Here is a 20,238-nt window from a genome sequence, read left to right as displayed (position 1 = left end):
ACTGCGCAGCTTTGTGAAAATTCCTTTAGCACTGAAAAGCCAGTATGGAAAAACCACACACAACTTGAAAAGGGTGCAACAGCACAGGCAATACGACAAGGGTGATGATCTTAACAGGGACAGATACACACAGGCCTGGAAATGGTAACAACCTGTGCTTTGTGCAGCAGCAAAGGGAAAGGCAATACACCTCTGATGCCCCTTGTCCTCAGGAAGTTCAACAGACTGAAATAAAGGGAAGACCAATGACGAGACTCAACCAGACTAGTAGTAGGGAGCAGGGATGGCAACGGTGATCTGAGAGGTGACCTGCATCCACGAGAGAAGAATGCTCCACTGGCCTCCTGTGCAGCCAGAGCCACACACTGAAGAAAGAGGCTGGGGAGAGAAACACATGCAGTGGAGGGATCACATGGGTTATCAATATGGGAACTGAGGTCTGAAAGACTGAAAACGTGCCAAAAATCAGTGCTGATGAAGACAAGTGACAGTAAGAAGCCATGAGGATGAAGCAGGAGCACAAAAACAAACAAACCAACCACTCAACAGGAGAGGTACGTGGTAAGGACAAGGTCACAAGGCCTGGAAGTGGCAAACACCAGCACAGTCTGAAACCAAGATAGGAAATGAGAAAGCATGAGAAGCCTCAGTGAAAGAGCAGCTGTGGCAGAAAACACAGACATTCAGGTCTCCACAAGGTACTCAAGTGACTGAGGTATGCAGAAGGTGTCTGGTTATTTAGATGGACCCGCAGAAAGCAAGAGGAGATAACAATGGCAGGAAGATGCACGACACATGGCGTAAGTTTAATATGTTCGCATTTAGCTGGAAGTGATATGTGATACAAAAGGGAATAGGTGGTGCAGATGTAGAATATGAACTTGCTCTTAGGAATGGATGGGTCTTATGAGGAGAAGGGAAAAGCAGAGTCCAGAAGCCAAGAAACAATTAGAAAAAGAAAACAGTGAGAGGAAAGGGTATAGGAAGAGGCATCACAGATGACATAGCAGAAAAAAAAGCCACGTATTAGCTTAGCAGCAGTTCTGCCTGTCAAACTGCAGTGCCAGGGCATGGACTGTACCACAGGGACTACTTACGAGCTTATGGAGTGTTTGGAAAAGAGTAAGTGCTGCTTGTAAAGCGCTGTTGATAGCATTAACTTCTTTATGCACTCAAGAAGTAGGGATTTTCAGCCTCCTTTTCTAAATGATATTATGCAGCTTTTTGAATGCCTCCTATCTTGGTTTCCAGGGACACCACTCCTGCAGGAGTATGTTCACATCCAGGGGAAGCCTTTCACATAGAGCTGCCCCTTATGCATTGCTGCTGGAGTACCTCAGAAAACAGGTTTTGCCAGGCCAGACATGGAATCTGAGAATGTGTGTTGGTTTGTTTTTTTTTTTTTTTAAACTAAAATGAACTCATAACAGGGTTTGAATATGCTAGTCAGCAGCGTAACATCATTGCACAATACCTCTCATTTGTGTTCCTAACCTTGCAAAATTCATAATGAAAGGCAGAAAATGTTACAATAAGGAAGACTTTTGTTTTAATCTTCAAAGAACAGATAAATCTGCAAAATACACAGAACTTATTTTCTCTAAGAAAACCAGAGGGTGGATCTGTTAATTTACAGTATCAAACTATGAAAAAATAGTATTCCAAAGTTTGAAAGCACTGTACAAAAATATGGAAAAACACTGAGGCCTTTAATAAAAACATTAAAGTCTTCAGATTAACTTGATCTCTTGATGTGCTTTGCAGTAATCTCCAAAAATGAAATAGCAGAATCCCTTAAAGCCCAAACAGAATTTGAACTAGAAAAGAAAGAAATTTTGTACCTATTTACAGTACAATGGCAAAAAGTGTTATCTTAAGCTATGGGCACAGAAACAAGTTCTCATGTGATAAGAAGACAAGTGTGTGATAGTTAGGCTGCAAATTACTTAGTTAACCAGGCATGTATTGTCACCATATGGTAAAAGCAAGATCATCTTAAATAGTTTATGCCTCAATAGAGGAAGTATCTTACATTTATACAAGACATACATGCATACATTTCATACATGCAGTTTCCATCCAGCAGTTCACAGGCACCTTAGCTAACTTTATGGATATGAGTTATGATGCCCTTTGCACTCACATTTCTTCACAGAAGAAATCTTCTCTTGTAGATGATTTCATCATAGCCTGCAAAAGTGTGTTAAGGAGCTTGTTTTACTATAGTTGAAAACTATTAGGCTTTCCACAAGGCTTAACTGCCCCAAGTGCTCCTAAAAAGGTCTCCAAATAACACTTGGGGTTGCCACTTAACACTTATAAATATAAGGTTTATAAAGAACCCTTCCCACAGCTGTAATGTTAAAATTTTCAGAAATAACTGACTAGATCAATGACTCTCCATATTCACGTCTGGGTTTTAAGAAGTACTGCAGAATGATCAGCTACATGGTTCATCCTCAGACATCCCTTCTTGAATTCAGTCCTCTGCTGAAAAATAATCTTCATCTCTCACTTCTCTGTATTGCATTGCGGCCTCCCCCTCTGGTTCAAAGCTCATCATTTTTATATTCAATCTCTCTGCAAGCTTCTGTGCTGCAAGCTTGGCTTGCATTTCCTATTAAAAAAAATAAAAAAATAAAAGAATTAAGTTAGAAGTGTTTTTGTCATTTTTATCAAACAAATATACTAGAGGAGAAACTCAATGTAACAATATCAGTAACGTCACAGTAGACGTTAAAATTTCTAGTAACTGGTGAAAAATTTTTTTACATTAGTATATAATTGTGCCATTGACATCTGAAGATTGACTTTTTTTTTTTTTTTTTTTTTTTTGAGTTAAAAAGCCGAAAATCCCCTTTTGGCAGTCCTCATCTGTGATATACTTATGACAGCTTTAACAGAACAAAATCAGTCTATATAGCAGACTTGTACAGTATCCATGTAGCAATAGCTCTTCATTCAGCAACCCCAGAAAAAAAAATCCATTTTACAAATAAATTATCTCCCTTCAAGTATCAAGAAGACTATATTAGCAAGTGCTTGTAATACAATAAGTAGCAATAAACACTTTTACTGTACTGTCTAGTTTGAAACATTAGCTCAGCATCACCCAGAAAGTTAAAATCAAAATCCATTAGAAGAGAATGTAGCAAGAAATTCCCTTAACATTGAAGAACTTCAGAACTTGGATTCTTCAGGCACAGCATGAACTAAGGCAAATACAGCTATTTGCTTATTTTAAGAATACCAAACACTACTAGTCTTTCATTTCTGGAAGGACTGAAAGCAAATTAAAGGCTAGTAGGCAAGGTTTATACTTTCTAGTTAGAGGTAAAGAGACTGTAATGAAGTTAACGTAACTGCACATGAACTGTGACAATAAATTTTCATTAATGCAGGAATAGCAGTTTCAGAAGGGATAAATACATTTTTTAATCACAGCTTTAAGAAATTCAAATACAAGAAAAAGTGCTTTTCTTCAGTCTGGCAATCTCAATTTCATCACCAAATTCAACAGTATCAAAGATGTTATATATATATTTTTGTGTGCGTGTGTAGTAATTAAGTAATTACTTTTCAGACTAAATCACAAATACTTACCTCATAAGCTTCTTTTTGTTGTATCTGAATTGCTATGGATTCCTCTATGGATAATAGCTTAGCAGGGGCATGGTGAAGTGGTGGTAGCCGAGCTGCTGTGATGTCATTCAAATGTTTCTTATCTCGAAGTCGTCTTTCTTCAGCAGTGATTGGCGAGCCAACTCCCCCAGGTGACTGACTGGATGAGGAACCATGCGATGATCCACTTTGCTCTCCTGATAATCTACAAGCAATAAAACACAAAAGCTGTGACCCGTATTTGAAATACAAAGTTGAACTGCTTCAGTTCTAAAATTTATTTTCATCATGCAAGAGTAGAAAAGTTGAAAGAAAACATGGACTGTTGTGACGCCATCCACAAATAAATAACAAGATCAATCTTCTCCTTAGTAATACATGTATACACCGCCTCTACAGATAAACAATATCGCAAGTTACTCCTGAGGGTGAACAAAAAAGGTAGGCCACTGATTTGGCAAGCACCAAACAGCAATGCTTTGGGAGTCCAAGGAAATAGAAATTGTTTCTATTGCCAATACAATGTAAACTGCAGTTTCTGTAGAGATGCAAGAAAAGCAAAAGGCCCCCTGCTGTTAAAGTTTTATAAATACTAGAATCAATTCAGAACAAATTTTTGCCAATTGTTTAAGAGCTTTGTAGCTTAAGAAGATTTATGACTTTTGTTTTTACCAAATTGGTTGAATTAAATCACCGTTCAGTATTGAGGCTGTGCAGTACTTAACGCTAAAGAACCAGTATGTTAACATATAATGATGTCTCATGGCTTTAAATCCCTTGGATCACTACAAGAAAATAAACTCACCATGCTTTTTCTGCAACATTTCCAATTTTACACAAGTCAATTATTTCTTTTTTTTTTTCTTTTTCCTAATAATACTTACACATTTGTTCTGAATTTGCTTTTTTTTATGACTGGGTTCTTGGCTCTGGACTCTAGAACTTCAATATAATGCGGTGTCTTGGGGTGCAGACTTCCAAAGATATTGCCTTTATGCTTAGCCACGTTCTGCTCTTTTTCCAATACTTTTTCACTATTATCACCATCTGCAATAGTAACTTTTTGGAAGGCATCAACCAACGTATCTCTGTTGTCTGTAGCACCTGCACTCCCTGCACCATCGTCAGCATTGCTCTGAGATATCTGCCCAGCATTTCTCACGTGACTGCTTGTAGCTGGCTGGGAGACAACTTCACAAAGAAGACCTTGATCTTTTGGAACAGTCTCTATTTTATCATCATCTCCCAGAGTCCTTTGATTTCCTACAGCTGTTTTTGTGGCACCTTGCCCAACACATTCAGCCTCCTGCTCTTGGGAAGGCACCTCGGGAGCTTCTTTAACAGCAGAGTTCCTGCTCGGGGCTGAGGAACGCTCTCGGCTCTGCGTGTCCTCCTCCTGCTTTGCCTGCAGCTCCAGCCTGACAGCAGACAGCAGCTCCGCCGTCCTCGCCGCCTCCTCCTCCTGCAGGATGGCGAGCTGGAGCTTTTCGGCGAGATCGGCGATCTTCTGACCCTTATCGGGCAGCCTCTCGATGAATTTCCTACAAGAAAACGAGACGCTTATTTACGCGGAGGCGGCGGGGAGGCCCGCCCGCCCGTCCCGTCCCGTCCCGTCCCGTCCCGTCCCGGCGCCGCGCTCACCGGTCCGCCAGCAGCCGCCGCTGCCGCCTCAGCATCTCCCGCAGCTCGGCCAGGCTCCGGCCCCGCAGGCCGCCCGCCGCCGCCGCCATGCCCGCCGCTTCCGCGCCCCTCTGGGCGCCGCCATCTTGGCGGAAGCCACGGCGGGGCGGCAGGGCCAAGCTTGGGAGGAAGGCGACGGCGGGGCGAAGCGTTCCGCCCTGCCCTGCTCGGCCTGCTGGCCGAGTAACGCCTCGCGCTGCCCGCCCGCTGGGTGCCCCTCAGCAGGGTGCAGGGTGCACTCGAGGTGCAGCCTTCAGGGTTTTGTTACAATTTCTCTTTCTACGTGGTGTTTAAACGCGCTTACATATAACGCAGAGAGCGAATAGAGAAACTCAAATTATCACACAACCTTCACCTCCCCGCATCCCACCGCCTCAGCGCCACAAACACCAGGTGCCCTCCATCCACCTGCCTTAGCACCACAAACACCATGTCCCTTCCATCCCGCTGCCTTAGCACCACAAACACCATGTCCCTTCCATCCAGCTGCCTTAACACCACAAAGGCCATGTCCCCTCCATCCAGCAGCGCTGAGGTCCTTACGAACAGCAGCGCCCAGGAGGCAGAGCTGGGCCTGCTGAAGTTGGTCCCAGCTGAGGCTCCGTGGTGCGTGCCACAGCGCAGAGACGTTTCTCCAAGATGGCTAAAGCAGCTGTTTCACAAACAGGATGAGCAGAGGCCTGTCCCGCAGGGATGGAGGAGGAAGCATTTTAAAATGGCTGCCTGGCCCTTTGTTTGCTCAGCTGGAAGGTGAAGGGGAAGGCTGAGGACCAGGGGAAATGAGATTAATCAAGTAGGCAGCTACCCATGGAAAAATACCACGACTGGGGGGAGAAAAGCCAAGTTAAGTGCCTAGTTGAAGGGAACATTTTGCTGCCTGCTATGTACAACCTGAATCATTTCCCAAGAAAATCACTCAGGGAATTTTCCTTAAGAGTTCAGGGAAGAGAAAAAAAATATATATTTTTTTTTCTTTCCCCTTACCAGGAGATCACTCACAGTTGTAGAACACAAGTTCTCCGAGTTGCTGTCTCTGTAATGCCATCCTAAGTTATGCTGTCTACGTAGCATTTCTGCAGCTTGCAAGAAGGGATGCTTAATCTTTCCTTTTAGCCTCTTTCTCCTGCGCACACTGGACAAAATGGGAAGGTTGGGCATGGAAACTGCTTCTGCCCATGTGGGAGTCTAAATGGAAAAATCTTATTTGACATCTGCTCTACACTCACATGATGATGGCTCATCTCAGTTCAACTGCTGTTACTACATATGCAGAAAAGTGATGCTGGTGAGTTAGTTTATCTGCTAACCTGCATAAACACAGAAAAAGGAAACAGAAGATGAAGAGGGTAAAGTGTCCTAGTAGCATGACTGCTGGGATCATGATCGATCATTCTGTATCCTCACTTGGAACATCATTCACCAAGTCATTATTTGTCCCAGAAATTTATTTGTCCCAGTCATTGGGAAGTCATATTGCTCATCTTTAAAGTTCAAGTGTTAAGTTTTGGAATACCATAATCTCCTTCATGGATAACGCACGGTTCTAGTGGCCCAAGAGTATTCATTGTTGTGTATAATATAGATGGAAAGAAAGATATTCAAATAATAAGTAACTTGCTCTAGCATAGATTTTTTTTTTTAAGTTTAAGTTTACACCAGTTGCAAGGAACACTGCACAGCCATTTGTCTGTGCCTTTTGTATTTCTGTTTTACCAATGACAAGTACCACTCAGCTGATGTATTCTAGTCATGTGGCATTTTGAGTGAGATAGATGTGAAGTTTACCTGCCTAAATTTTTCACGTGGAAAAGTTTTTCCATCAGAAATGTCCAGGTCTGTGCAAAACTGGTATTAAAAATAAAGCTAACACTCTTGATTCTTTTCTGTTACAGGTATAATTTCCATTGTCCTCCTTTCCTTTCTTCTATTTTAATAAATGCATAAATATTACTCCTAATTCTCTTTACTAAGAAAAGGAGGAAAGACGACTTTAGAAATTAGGCTTTGAGACAGGTAACATACTTATAGTTTCTCTGGTGCTAGGTGGAAATAGTGCGGGGCAGGGGAGGTAGAATCAAACTACACAGAGTAAACCACTCCCCAGATAATGGAAATGATTCATCTTCAGTCCAAATATTGGTACTATTTTTTCTATTTCACTTTTTTTTTTTTTTTAAATGAATTTTTAAAATCAGCATGATTTATCTTTGTAATAGTTTATTTTCTTTAATTTAAAGGAAAAAAACTCCTTCCTTAACCTTACTTCTTTAAAAACAAAACAAAAACATTGTAAAGGCTATCTTATGTTCTCTCATACCTTTCAGTGTAGTGGTTTACATTTGGGAAGCAATTCAAATTATTGTAGTGTGTCTACAGACCATACACACCTTTATAGAATACTATAAACTCACAGGTGCACATTTTTACATATTTTTTTTCTTTAATCCACCAGGTTCTTTCTATTTTTGGAAGTTTTCACATACCTGAAGTTATAGATGACTTCTACCACTTTTGTCTTGTTTTCCCGTGCTTCTTCCATGTTCTAGTGGTGAAACTAGAGTTGGAAGGGCCTTAACTCTTCAGGACTCTTAAGCACATTTCTTCTTCTACATACAAAAATCTCCAAATGCTGAATAGGAATGAAATAAAATGCAAGTGGAATGAAATAGTTCAGCATGTACACCTCCATTCTTGAAGCAGGTGTTTCCTGTACAGAATTACAGACTTAATGTAGAAAGTACTAACTTGTTACCTATCTGCTTACCCATCCATGAGTAAAAGCCTTTGGATGTCAAAATGAGGATTTGAAGCCTCTCCCAAAAGCTGTAGACTGCAACTTGCAGAATCCTATTTTCTAGTTTCAGCACTGAACATTGTCGATCTCAAGATTTTACAAGGCGCTTTTGGCAATTTCTTCTGAGTACACACACAGGGAAGTATTAGTCAAGTAAAAACCTTCACATTCTACAGCTGAGCACCGCAAACCAGCAACACTGTAATTGTCATTTTTGTCAAACCTCTTCTTAAGTAGTTGATGTGGCTTGCTTAACTGTGATTGCCTCAAAGATAAATTGCTATCATCAATGAATGGATATAAACTTAAAAAAAAAAAAAAAAAAAAAAAAAAAAAGAAAAAAGAAAGTGGGCCACATTCATCCCAATCGTATTCCTCTTAAAGTTGGAGAGCATCACCCCAGATGTGTTCAGATGTTATCTGTGGGATCTGAAGATTTTTGTTGTTTTTGTGAGTGCTACATTGCCCAGTTCTTGTTTATCCTGTGCACGTCAATAGTTCTTTAGTTCATAAAAGAGTTTGTCTACTTTTTTTTTACTTGGCTTTGAGAAGAGTCTTTAGTCTTTAGCAAGGGAGTGTCTTCCTGTTCTCAGGAGCACATCTGCCAAAGGAAACACTGACAAGAACGTCAAGGCTGCAGAGTAACCACTTTTGCATTCATACATGTTTTGAACAAACACAATTATGTAGAGTAAGAGTTTTAAAGGTTTAAAGGTAAGTTTATTTCTGAGTGTTTATATAACAGAACAAAAAGTTTAAATACAATATTTATTGCAATTTAACCTTTTCAGGTCTTACATACAGGATGTTTTAAAAGCATACAATTCAATTGCATTATTTATACAGCATATATGAAAACTGTATCCCAAAATACTTTCCAGAAGAACTGGAATCACAGTAGAACACTTACCATGGTACAAATGAAGTCATACAATTGACTTACATTTAATGCACTTTCTGGTACTTAACTATATGGCTTTTATTGATGTTTACAGAGATTTTACTAGTTTCTAGTCTTATAGTACTAAGTTATCCAATCACAAACTGAAAAAGAATTATACTGAAGCATTACAGTCTTTTCAGTCAGATTTGTTATTATTTCTGCTAATTTACATGGCTGCTGATTTGACTGGAAAGCCCTATATTTTCATGTAACACAATTATATAAATACCGTTCCTCTCCTTTTCTTCACAGTTACCAAATTTAGACTAATAGTCCAATCAAATAATGCTCATACATCTCACTAAATATCAAAATGCTCTAAAATACAGTATAAACTTCAATCCTTGTTATATTTTGAAAAAATGACATTTGTCATCAAATAACAAAGACAGTTTACACAGAACACTTTTGCAGGAAAGATTGCTGCAGTCTTGGCAAAATTTTGAGCAGATGATTATAACTTTGCAAATCTCAAATATCTTGCAATATTTTCAGAGAGATACTCAGAAATCTATTAAAAACAGAGACAACTTCCTTTTGAAGACTGCATTAGAACAGCATCTTGATTCATCCTTGTCTCTACTACCGTTCTCTGAGCTCTTCAGTTACCAGGTTCTGTTTTCTGAATTCTGGCCAAAACCAGACAGAGAAATAACACTTAAAAATTCCAGTCTATGTATTCCTTTTACAACAACCTGCATTTTCATTAATCTATAAATAAAGCCTTCATCTATTCATTTTGTTTTGATGGTAACTCACCAACCATGGTTCAGAATTAAAATTCTGAAATACAATCTAACTTTTTGGGCACATAAAATGGTAACAGGCATTATGCAATGACCTGAGATTGCATCCCTTATGGATATTAATATGAACAGACAGGATTAGTCTCTAGTATTTCTCTCCAAAATTGATTTTGTCCAAATATCAGCAAATCTTTTTGCTGTTATCAGCCACTAGAGGGAGATACGATACACATGTACAAAGCTTGTGCCTGAAATTTGGGCTGGGTGATTACCCATCATCTTTTAGGTTCATCAACATAGACTTCCAATTTAAATATATTCTCATTTAGAGTTTCAGTTCAAGATCTTGGCTGTTCATAACCTAACTCAGTTATTGATCAAATTAACTGTTACTTGGGAACTTTGTTCAAACCCACTCAAGCACCAAAACTTCTTTCAATCAAAAATGCAGGTTAAGACTACAGCTGTTTTCTTGTCATTGGTATTGTGGTGCAAGACTATAGGACTATTCCTCTGCTTTGCATAATGAGGGTGCTTCCTCTGAAGGACTTTTGATAGGGAGCAGCTGACTTAATTCTCAGGGACCTTCTCTTCAAGCCCTTTCTAGCTCAAAAAAAAAAAAAAAAAAAAAAAAAAAAAAAGTTTTACACCTAAAAGAGGTAAGCAATTTAAGCAAATGTGTGGTATTATTTCTGTTCACTAATGCAACAGCTGGGATTTTCTTTGGCCTTTTGATACCTATGAGATCATTCTCACTCATTTATCACATGCAAAGTAAATGAGTTTCCTTGATAGCTATTAACTTGTTGTAATTATGCATTGTTCTCTTTAAAAGAAATGCTATTCCATCCCAATAAAGATTACAGGCTTACTTCACACAGTAGATATTTTACCTTTTTGTCAATGACTTTGATTGCAGTTTCTCTTGAATTCTATGCATAATACAACCCACAGTACTGTGTTTGACTTTCTAAAAAGTAAGAACCATTCAAAGTCCTCAAGAGTTGAACATGTCATAAGAGAAAAAAATAACTTACATGCAAATAGAGGATGATCTAAGCATAAAAGCTGGAGCTTTAATTACATCACACAATTCTCGTTCCTGTGATGTACTACATCAAAACATTCTCCAATCCAGGCTTCTTTATTTACTAGTTAAACAGCACAGTTACAGAATAAACAAAACTAACAAATTCAGAAAACCATGAAATAATGCAGGAATAAAATTGGGATTATGAGGGGAGTTTTATTATTTTAAGTACAACTTTGAGTATATTTAATTTTAACAGACTGCTGAATTTAAGAACTTGTATTTAATTGGAGACAAAAGCAATCACTCTGAAGCCTTGTGGCAGTGAATACCTCTGGGGTTGACATTCAATGCAAGAACAGTATTAGTCATACAGAACATAAGTTGTTTTCTATTGCAGTTACTGTAATAAAAAAATAGTCTGCCCTGCATTCATGTTAATAGCACTACAAGAAAATACTAATAAATTCGTTTTAGTTCAGTAAAGGCAGGAGATTTAAACAAAATGTAAAAAATACACTATATATATTTAAATAAGTTCAGTAGTAGATGCAGTAACTCCTGCTGGTATTTTGAAGACAGGGATAAGATTTTAAGTGTTTTGGAAAACAAACTACTTAAGATCAAAATCCCGATTCAAAATTGCTATTGCTATAGGAATTGCAGAAACTGCTACAAGTTGCTGTAGGCAAAATGCTGTTTAGTGAGAATTCCTTCATCTAATGCAAAAGTAATTAAAAAAAAAACCCTACACAATTCCTATTGAATGTAAAACCAATAGTCACTCTACCCCATGACTGGCAAGTACAAACCAGTGCCTCATCTAACAAAGCAAAGCCCATCATAAAGCTGCTCTATCGCTTACTGTTTTGAGCAACAAACATGACATTCATCTGCATGTGTTGAGGGCATTCTTTGAGAACAGTCCAGTTCCATCTCCCCTTCCATCAAACGAGTGCTGGTTACTAGTGAATCTATTCCAGGGGAATGGAGCCCTCAATCTCCGCAGGTCTCTATGATAGAAATGAACAGCCCTCACACTTCGTACACAAAGGGAGAGCTTTCAGATTAATGCCCTCTGTCAGGGTAGTTTCAGATTCTTCCCCTGGCAGTATTGAAAATAAAATATATTAGAGATTCATTATACAAATAGAACACATTTGAAGAAAATCTGTACAGCTATACAACTCCTTCCTTACAGTTATTTGAAATGACATTGCACTAGACAGCTTCTAAAGAAGCAATAACGACTGCCGTTTCATTTATACCTCTTCTTGCATATCTCCCTCACAGTTAATGTCCGCAGTAACTTCAGATATGAAGCTACTAAAAAGCTGCTTTCAGGATAAATGTAGCAAGACTCCATGCTGCTGTTCTTCTCTATGACTTGATAAAAATGTATCTAATCAAGCTGCAAAGGCGCAAAATATTTGCCTGTATTTAGAAAGCACATTGACCTGAATGCTCAAGACGTACTGTTCTTTGTGCTAAATTCCAACACTCTCTTGAATGGGGTGTATGTCCTCACTGGCCTTGCACTTTCAGGAGATCTTCTGTTCTCAATACTTGTACTGTTAAGGAGACAAAACAAAAATTACAGAATTAATGTCAGATGGCTCGAAGTGCCACTACAATGAGCTTGTGCCTTGTTATTGACATTGTTGGGCTAAAATTAAACTATTCAATGCAATGGTATGTTCCATATTTCTTTTCTATAATGCCACAACGTATATTTGATAAAAAACATGACTGATACTGACAAATTTACATGCTGGCTACAAATATACACGGCTAAAAAGTCTTTAAAGATATCTATTTAAATTTCTGTAGCTAAGAAATTAACTATCATTTCCAGCTTTGACAAACAAATTGACAGTTTGAGCTCTGCTGGAGCTCATATTGGAATGTTCAGCAATAGAGCTGCTTTGCTGAAGGATCCTGTAACAGTGAAGATAGTAGCATTAAATTTAAGAACGCAACTAATTGTGAAGTGTAATTCCATAAAAGCAAAACTGCATAGAAGTCAAAGATAAATCTCAAAAACTGAAAGAATATCAGATAAGTAGGATTTGTGGTAATATACAAAGGGGACCCAGAGAGGACAACAAAGATATTTACATCCTGACGCAAAAATATGTTGGTGTCCTAAGTGAAAAGCACTGTTTCTGATGTTTCAAAGTTCATACCATTAAAATCTGCTCTAGGCTGAATGCTCTCATGCGTGTATTTTTAAATAGGGAAGGGAAATTTTAGTTTGCATTTCATATGCTAGCGTGGATTTCAAATGCTAATTTACATTCCTCAAACTAAATGATTCAATTTGCAGTGCAGTTAAAATGAACTAGTTTACCTGTTGGTAGTAAAAGTGCTATGCAATGATCCTCATTACTGTACTGTTTTGCCCCTCCTTGCAAAGGTTTGCTCGGGGAGAGATTCAAGAGCAAGTCCATAGCATTGTTTCCAGGGCTCAGTACAACCCTAGTGCAGCGTTTGGAACAGAGGATGGGGAGGAGGAGGAGGAGAAGGGAAGGCACTATGGCTGAATCTTTACTAAACCTGGCTACAGAGCCACCCTCCACCACAGAACAGAGACAGGCGAAGAAGTGGTAATCTGACTGTGCTGTTTACTTGGCAATTGTCCACTTAGGCCTAGCATAGCTCCAAAAATTTCTGCAGCCCTGAAACGTTTCTGTTGGTATTACCTGCCGTTTAAAATGGTTCTTGATGCATCTGGTGGAACACAGAATAAAGCATGCATGAAACCAGCATTAAACTGGCTCAGGGCAGTGGTGTCTATTGTCTTCTGCTGTGGTGCTAGCAGACGTTTCATTAGTATTTTCTGCATTTCACAAAGTCAGATCTCTTGACTTCTAGCTTTACTCCCTGCTTAAAACATGTTACTGTAACTAAGTATTCCCGGAAGGTCTGCAATACGTTTGCATCTAAAACCGCTTAAGTCATTAAAGCATATTACACCTAGTGCCTACTAGTTCCTCTTTGAAAATTAGGAAAATTTTGCAAAACTTCACAGTTCATGCTAATAGTGTACCAACACAGTGACAATAAAGGACATTATGAAGAAGTTTGCTATAAACAAGCAGAAAATTGAAATACCTGGATGGAAGATCACATTCTACACCAGCATCTCTGGTTTCTACATTGGTCTTTGGTTGATTTTCCATTAAATAGTCCAATTTATCTTGTAATTCTTTATTCTGTAAAACAGTAATTTTCAACACAAGTTTATTTTATTTCAGTTATGTTAATTAAATTACATTAATTAAACAAGAAAAAAAAAGTTCTAGAGTGGCTTTTCCCCATAAGAAATAATGTAAGAGTATTTACTGAGAAAATAGAGTCCTTATTTCTCAGAAAACAAACAAACAAAAAACACTTAACTGTATTCGTTAAGAAGCTTCTAAGCACTTATAATACCATTATAAAATTCTATGTCAAGAAAGCTAGCATTGAAATTGTACATCTATCCCAGTTAATTGAGTAGATAAAGCCATCACATGGAGCACAGATTTGGAAAAATTGACCTTCATGACCACTCAAATCCCAGGCTACTTAATACCTACACCTCTTATTACTCCCTGCTACTTTTTAGAATCTACAGTCCCAGGAAGGTGAGAAACAACAGCAGAAACTTTATTTGTCTCTATAGTAGAGGTATCAAGACTTTGTATTACATACGTTCTTCATTTGACTGCTATTATGTGTTTAATTTGCTGAAGTACAGCAAATATATACAATAAAAATGCATTTAGGTAACATCAGATCATACCTGTTCAAATTTTATTGGCTTTCATAAAATAATTACAATAATATAATGCCTTACCTCACATTCTAGGAAAGAAATTTTTTCTAAAAGCTGTATGATAAATACTTCCTTCTCTTTGACTTTCTTCCTTAGCATTTCAATCTGTGAAGAAAAAATAAAATAAACATATTTGGTTTAATGTGGATGAGAAGCGCAGGAAAAAGACCTAGATACTGCAGGAAGAAAAGACGTTTAATTTTATTATTCAGCAACTATTGAAAAGCTATACATATTCACAAACTACTTTTAAGCTACTTAACCATGGCTATCATCCATACAGTTAAGACAGTTTGTATATAGATGATATAGAATCATAGAATCATTAAAGTTGGAAAAGACCTTCAAGATCATCTCGTCCAAACACCCCCCTACCACCAATGTCACCCACTAAACCATGTCCCTAAGCACCACATCCAACCTTTCCTTGAACACTCCCAGGGACGGTGACACCACCACCTCCCTGGGCAACCTGTCCCAATGCCTGTCTGCTCTTTCTGAGAAGAAATTTCTCCTGACTTACAATCTGAACCTTACCTGGCACAACTTGAGGCCATTCCCTCTAGTCCTATCACTAGTTATCTGCGAGAAGAGGCTGACCCCCAGCTCCCCACAACCTCCTTTCAGGGAGTTGTAGAGAGCAATAAGGTCTCCCCTGAGCCTCCTCTTCTCCAGACGAAACAACCCCAGTGCCCTCAGCCGCTCCCCTATGGGCACTAGGGTTGTTTTGTCTGGAGAAGAGGAGGCTGTATACTAACATGTATACTACATGTATACTAACATGGATTTTAAGAATCTATAAACCTAGATACAAAATGGAAACTCAAACACTGTCATGTAACAAAGGAAACTCAGGAAAACTCCATCTCTGGTTCAAAGGCTCTAGTGAATTTTACCTACATCCAAAAATAGGTTGCACACTGCTAGTTTCTTGAAGGTCATATTTGTTCAGTTCTTTCCTGGCATACTAAACTCAAAACAAAACAAAACAAAACAAAAAAAAATTAATTTTATACAAAGGTAAAGGCAGTAAATTATTTACAAGTGTTCATGAAAATAAAAGTTAGCTGCACCAAAAGTACTGCATCTTAATATTGTTCTATATAGAACGATTATGACCTCTGTACACTCTGGAATTTCTGCTGATCACAGACTCATACAACAAGAACTTTTGCATTAAATCTGTCCCTGCTACCAGCACAAGCAGGTATGGCCAGAGAAACTGGGTGCACCCTGGATTTCATAACCGTCTCTTGTTGCTGGCCCAAAGCTGGTCTCATTGCATGGAAACGGCTTTCTAAAGCTCCTAAAGCCACGAGCATTTCTCTTTTTCTGTTCTTCTGAACTTCTTGCTTAAAGCTGATTTGCTGTATAAGGTGCATGCTGTTATCAGCAACAGTCTAAGAAATCAGTTGACTTAATTTAGGAGACAATAGAATCTTGTGCCAACACATCACATTTTCTCCTTGGACCAAAGCAAAAATCCCTGGTTATTCTCTCTCAACTCCTTCTGACTGCACCTACTAAAACGGTGACTAATAAAAAGAGCAAACAAAAGCAATAGCTAAATAGCAACTTCAAATGTTACTGCTTCCCCAGGAGGAGGTTCAGGTTCTTACTCACACAGCGGTACACACACACCACTTAACAGGCACAACAGGCAAGGTGCTTCCTGTACCTGCAGTTACGGTGTGCTTCAGGTGCAGAAAGCACTGATAAAACTACTTCTATGGCGGGTCAGCAGAAGTGCACTGGAAGATCAGTTTGTGGGAGACAATGGATTCTGCATCGTGCTTGTATGCAGGTAGGGACTGGGAGAAGATGAATTTCCCACTTTGTCCTGTGTTCATGCAATTTTTGTCTTACAACAGCAAAGAAAGCTGATAGCAATGGACAGTATTTATGCGCTCAACGTTAAATGGTGTCAAGTCTAATTCTTCTAATTAAATTTAAATTGACCTTTCTTGAACATGCTATTTCATGTCAGATGACGTGAAATAAGCATAAATTTCCCCTTCAAAGTCCTTGGAAATGCATTTCTTACAACTGCAGTGCTGGAACATCATTAATTAACCCCCTGTCCCTGTTCCATGCCAGCTCTCTTTAAACAGGCAGAGCCCAACCAACAACTTCTGCTGTACTCAGCAGTGCATTATCTGAGTCAAGTGTCTCCCTGCTTCCTCAGAATTAGAGTAAATTAAAGTTTCAAAAAGCTTTTGATCTTACACCTGGAAGCTGAAAAACAGATGTAAACCAAGGCAGTAAATGGATGGTCTGCATCACAAACAGAATGCCAGTTTACCATGCACTGCTTTTAGCAAAGTCTTTATTATTGTATGTACAAAAAGCTAAAGCTGTGTTAGATGAGGAAAGATATAAAACGCCTTTACAGCACTGGAAAAGCGTGTGTTCTGCACATTCCTTGCTATTATGGGGCAATCTGCCAACAGTCAAAAAAGTAGATCTATGCTTATAGCTTTCTTCATCATAAGAGAAGTATAAAAATATCCATACATAATAAAGCATAGGCATTTTCTATAAAACTTCAAATAAAATGAGGTAGCCTTTTTTGTCAGGTTATTGGTTGGCTATGGGTTTCACAATTTTAAGGAAAAAAGGAAAATATATTACTAAAAACTTAGTGGATTTTACTAAAATGAATTATTTTACAGAATTTTATAGAACCAAACAAACCTCAGAATACATTTCTTTTTCTGGCAGTCACAAAGACAAACCATTTCCAATTGCTTGGTCAGAGTTTTTCATGTGCTCTCACCAGTCACTTTTTAATTCTGTATTTTAAAACCAATTTTGTGAAAGCACATTAACAAAACCCTCCAAGACCACCAGTTAAAAACTTTTCAATACAGGTAGAAATAATGATTAATAAAAATATTCACATCATGTTAAAAGAGAATGATAAAATACTCAAAAGTATAATAATCAAAGCTCCAATAGTATTATCACCCTCCCCAAAACCTACAGTGCACTCAAAACTCACAGAAGCATTAAAAAATGAAGAAGAGATAAATTCAACCAAAGTATTATTTTTTTAATATTTTTTATAAAATTTAAAAAGTTTTTTTTTTCTAAAATCACCGAATTGACTTTAATTCAGTCTTCCCAATTTTCAATTAACATTAACACAATCGTCAGTTATTATTAGAAAAAAAGCAAAATGTAAATTTCATAATTTTTAGCTGAACAGTTACAGAATATGAGTGCTGACATCATTCATCTTTCTCAAAATCAGTTTTTTTTGTTTGTTTGTTTTGTTTTTTACTTTGAGATGCATGCAAAAGTTATCAGTCATCTGAAGCTATTATCATTTCAGTTTTCTGATCACAGAAATCCAAAGCTTGTAGCATTTTCAGAACTGTGTAACTTCAGAATTTTCAGAATGGTGTAGTATTTTTTTTTTTTTTTAATTACTACTTTGTTTACTAGTATGACTAAATTAAGTCACTGGTTCAACAGCTTCAGCCCTGCCAGTAAATTCCACTTGAGAAAAGTTAAACTGTTCTTTTAGGATTTTTAAGTGGGTCTTCTCTGTCAATATTCTGTTCTCCTACTGTGCATACAAGTAAATAATTTTAACACCTGTAATCAGAACAATGCAGAGAAGACTGAAGCCAAGTAGAGCTATGGGATCAGAGGAGGGTTTTACCCTGATAGATACACATTCTTGTTTTTGAACAAGAGCTCATCAGCTGCCTATTTTATTTTATTTTATTTTATTTTATTTTATTTTTTCCTGGGGGTCAGGGGAGACTGACAAACTGCTTTCTCCTCTTCCCAAACACAAACCTCAACTCCAAACACAAGATTTTGTAATTTGGCAGGAATGTTACCGCTTTAACTTTTTTTTTTTTTTTTTTTTTTTTTCTTTTAATAAGGATCCTGTAAGAACTGGCAGACTGGACAACATACAACAGCACTCCCTGCCTCCTTTTAACACATTTACATAGCATCAATCAGAGCCCACTTAATCAATCTACTTTGTCCTTCTAAAGAATTATGCTAGAACTTTAATATACGCCTTCTCTTGCTAACCTATAGAGAAGAGACAATGTTGTAGTGTATCATCACATGCAGTCTCAGTCTAACAGTAAAACAGACCTGAGTGATTAGACCATGCAGATTACAGATATGATAAGGCTGCAAATTATGGAACTTATATAAAACCTTTTGGTAGATCTTTACAACATTATGAACTCAACTATAGACAACTAAACTCAACTCAAGACAGCTCTACAGGCCAAATACATTTCATGACAAATTTAGCAGCTGTTATAACGGCAGAGGCCGTTCCAGGGCCAGGAAAACAGTCCGGCAGTCTCTGCTCCCCAGGTGCAGCAGAGCTACCCTTTGAGGCCACTGTAGAAGGAGAACAAGGCAGAGCACAGCAGGGCACCCATGCGACATCCACACCTGCTGTACTCCCCAACACATGGACAATTAATTGTCTCAGCACTACTGCTGTCCAAGGGCTGAAATGGCTTCCACCAAAGTTTTGAAACACCTTTAAGCCTACCACAAGGCTTGACATGGATGACACATCCCACCAGAGTAGTTTACTACAAAAAAAGTTTATTTAGAGAACAAGAATTTGGGTACACATCATTTTATGCCATTAGCTTAGGGAAGACCAGGAATGAGCTAACCTGATTTAATTACTCTTCAAGGGGACATGCACTTGGAGGAAACCGGGTGGAGGGGGAGAAAAACAAACAAACAGGAATAAGTTTGGAGGATTATATTAATATATTACTAATATTACTATATTAAATAAAATGAAACCTTAATTCAGTGCATTTATATAAGACACATCACATACCGTAAAAGTGTGATGGTGTCCTTTGAGAGAGGAATGTAACAAGACAGTGGCTCATAATGCTGGTGTTGGGTAAAAGCTCTTCAGCAATAAAAATAATGCCTGTTCCTTAACATTATATTGGCTTTTTTCCCAAAAAAATCTTACTTATGGCAAACTAAGATAATAATGCTTAGACGTGTATTGCACAAAACATAATCTCAAGAGGGTCTTTGATCCAAGGAGTTGTATGAAGTAAGAGAACAACAGATGACAGAGCAATAGATTTTGACTTTTGGTTGAATATGAGGTAAGGAGAAGGAAAGGTGAAGGAGGATAGGTCAAACACAATACTGAACTAAAGGCCTACGTGGTGGCCAGGCCACTCTTGGGTAAAAAACAAATTAGTGCAAGCCAAAGACTGAATTTCCTTGGACTGAGTCACTTCTGGACTGACTCCAGGACAAAAATATCACCAAGATCTTCCTATATTTTGGAGGAGCAATGACCAAGGCCTATAATCCACCTCACCCTTGCTGTATCTGCAGGCTCTGGCATTTCAGCTCATAGCCAACTCAGCAACTTGCTCCCAAATCTGGCTTTTGCACAACTACCCTTTACAGATTTCTCCATCATTTTCCTCAAGTACTACTGAGATGTAGCCTTCAGACTCTCTTCTTCCAACCTTGTCTACAAATGCCCAGGCAGGCTTTTCCCTAGTGCTCCCCTCTTCCATGCCTTGCATTGTTAGACTCACTAGCCATTTTTTTTCCTCCAATTTTCCACCAATA

General features: G+C 38.3%; 1 protein-coding gene across 4 annotated transcripts in view; it reads right to left on the bottom strand.

The window, feature by feature from the left end:
• Window positions 1-1,407: 1,407 nt before the first annotated feature.
• Window positions 1,408-20,238, bottom strand: part of MYZAP (myocardial zonula adherens protein) — a 55,297-nt gene continuing 36,466 nt past the window's right edge. For 3 of the 4 annotated variants that reach the window (XM_032194620.1, XM_032194618.1, XM_032194619.1), the window contains exons 11-13: window positions 14,656-14,739; window positions 13,929-14,029; window positions 10,440-12,385 (exon numbers count right to left, since the gene is read on the bottom strand). In XM_032194620.1, the coding sequence (XP_032050511.1) occupies window positions 12,280-12,385; window positions 13,929-14,029; window positions 14,656-14,739 (291 nt within the window). In that variant the 3' untranslated portion in view covers window positions 10,440-12,279. Of the gene's footprint in view, window positions 2,618-3,603; window positions 3,827-4,505; window positions 5,163-10,439; window positions 12,386-13,928; window positions 14,030-14,655; window positions 14,740-20,238 lie in introns of those variants that run through there. The other variant, XM_032194622.1, reaches the window with a different exon arrangement.

The sequence above is a fragment of the Aythya fuligula genome, chromosome 11 (assembly GCF_009819795.1).
Source record: "Aythya fuligula isolate bAytFul2 chromosome 11, bAytFul2.pri, whole genome shotgun sequence".
Taxonomy (NCBI): Eukaryota; Metazoa; Chordata; class Aves; order Anseriformes; family Anatidae; genus Aythya; species Aythya fuligula.
The sequence above is the reverse complement of the archived record's forward strand: the minus strand, read 5'-3'. Positions and strand labels throughout refer to the sequence as shown.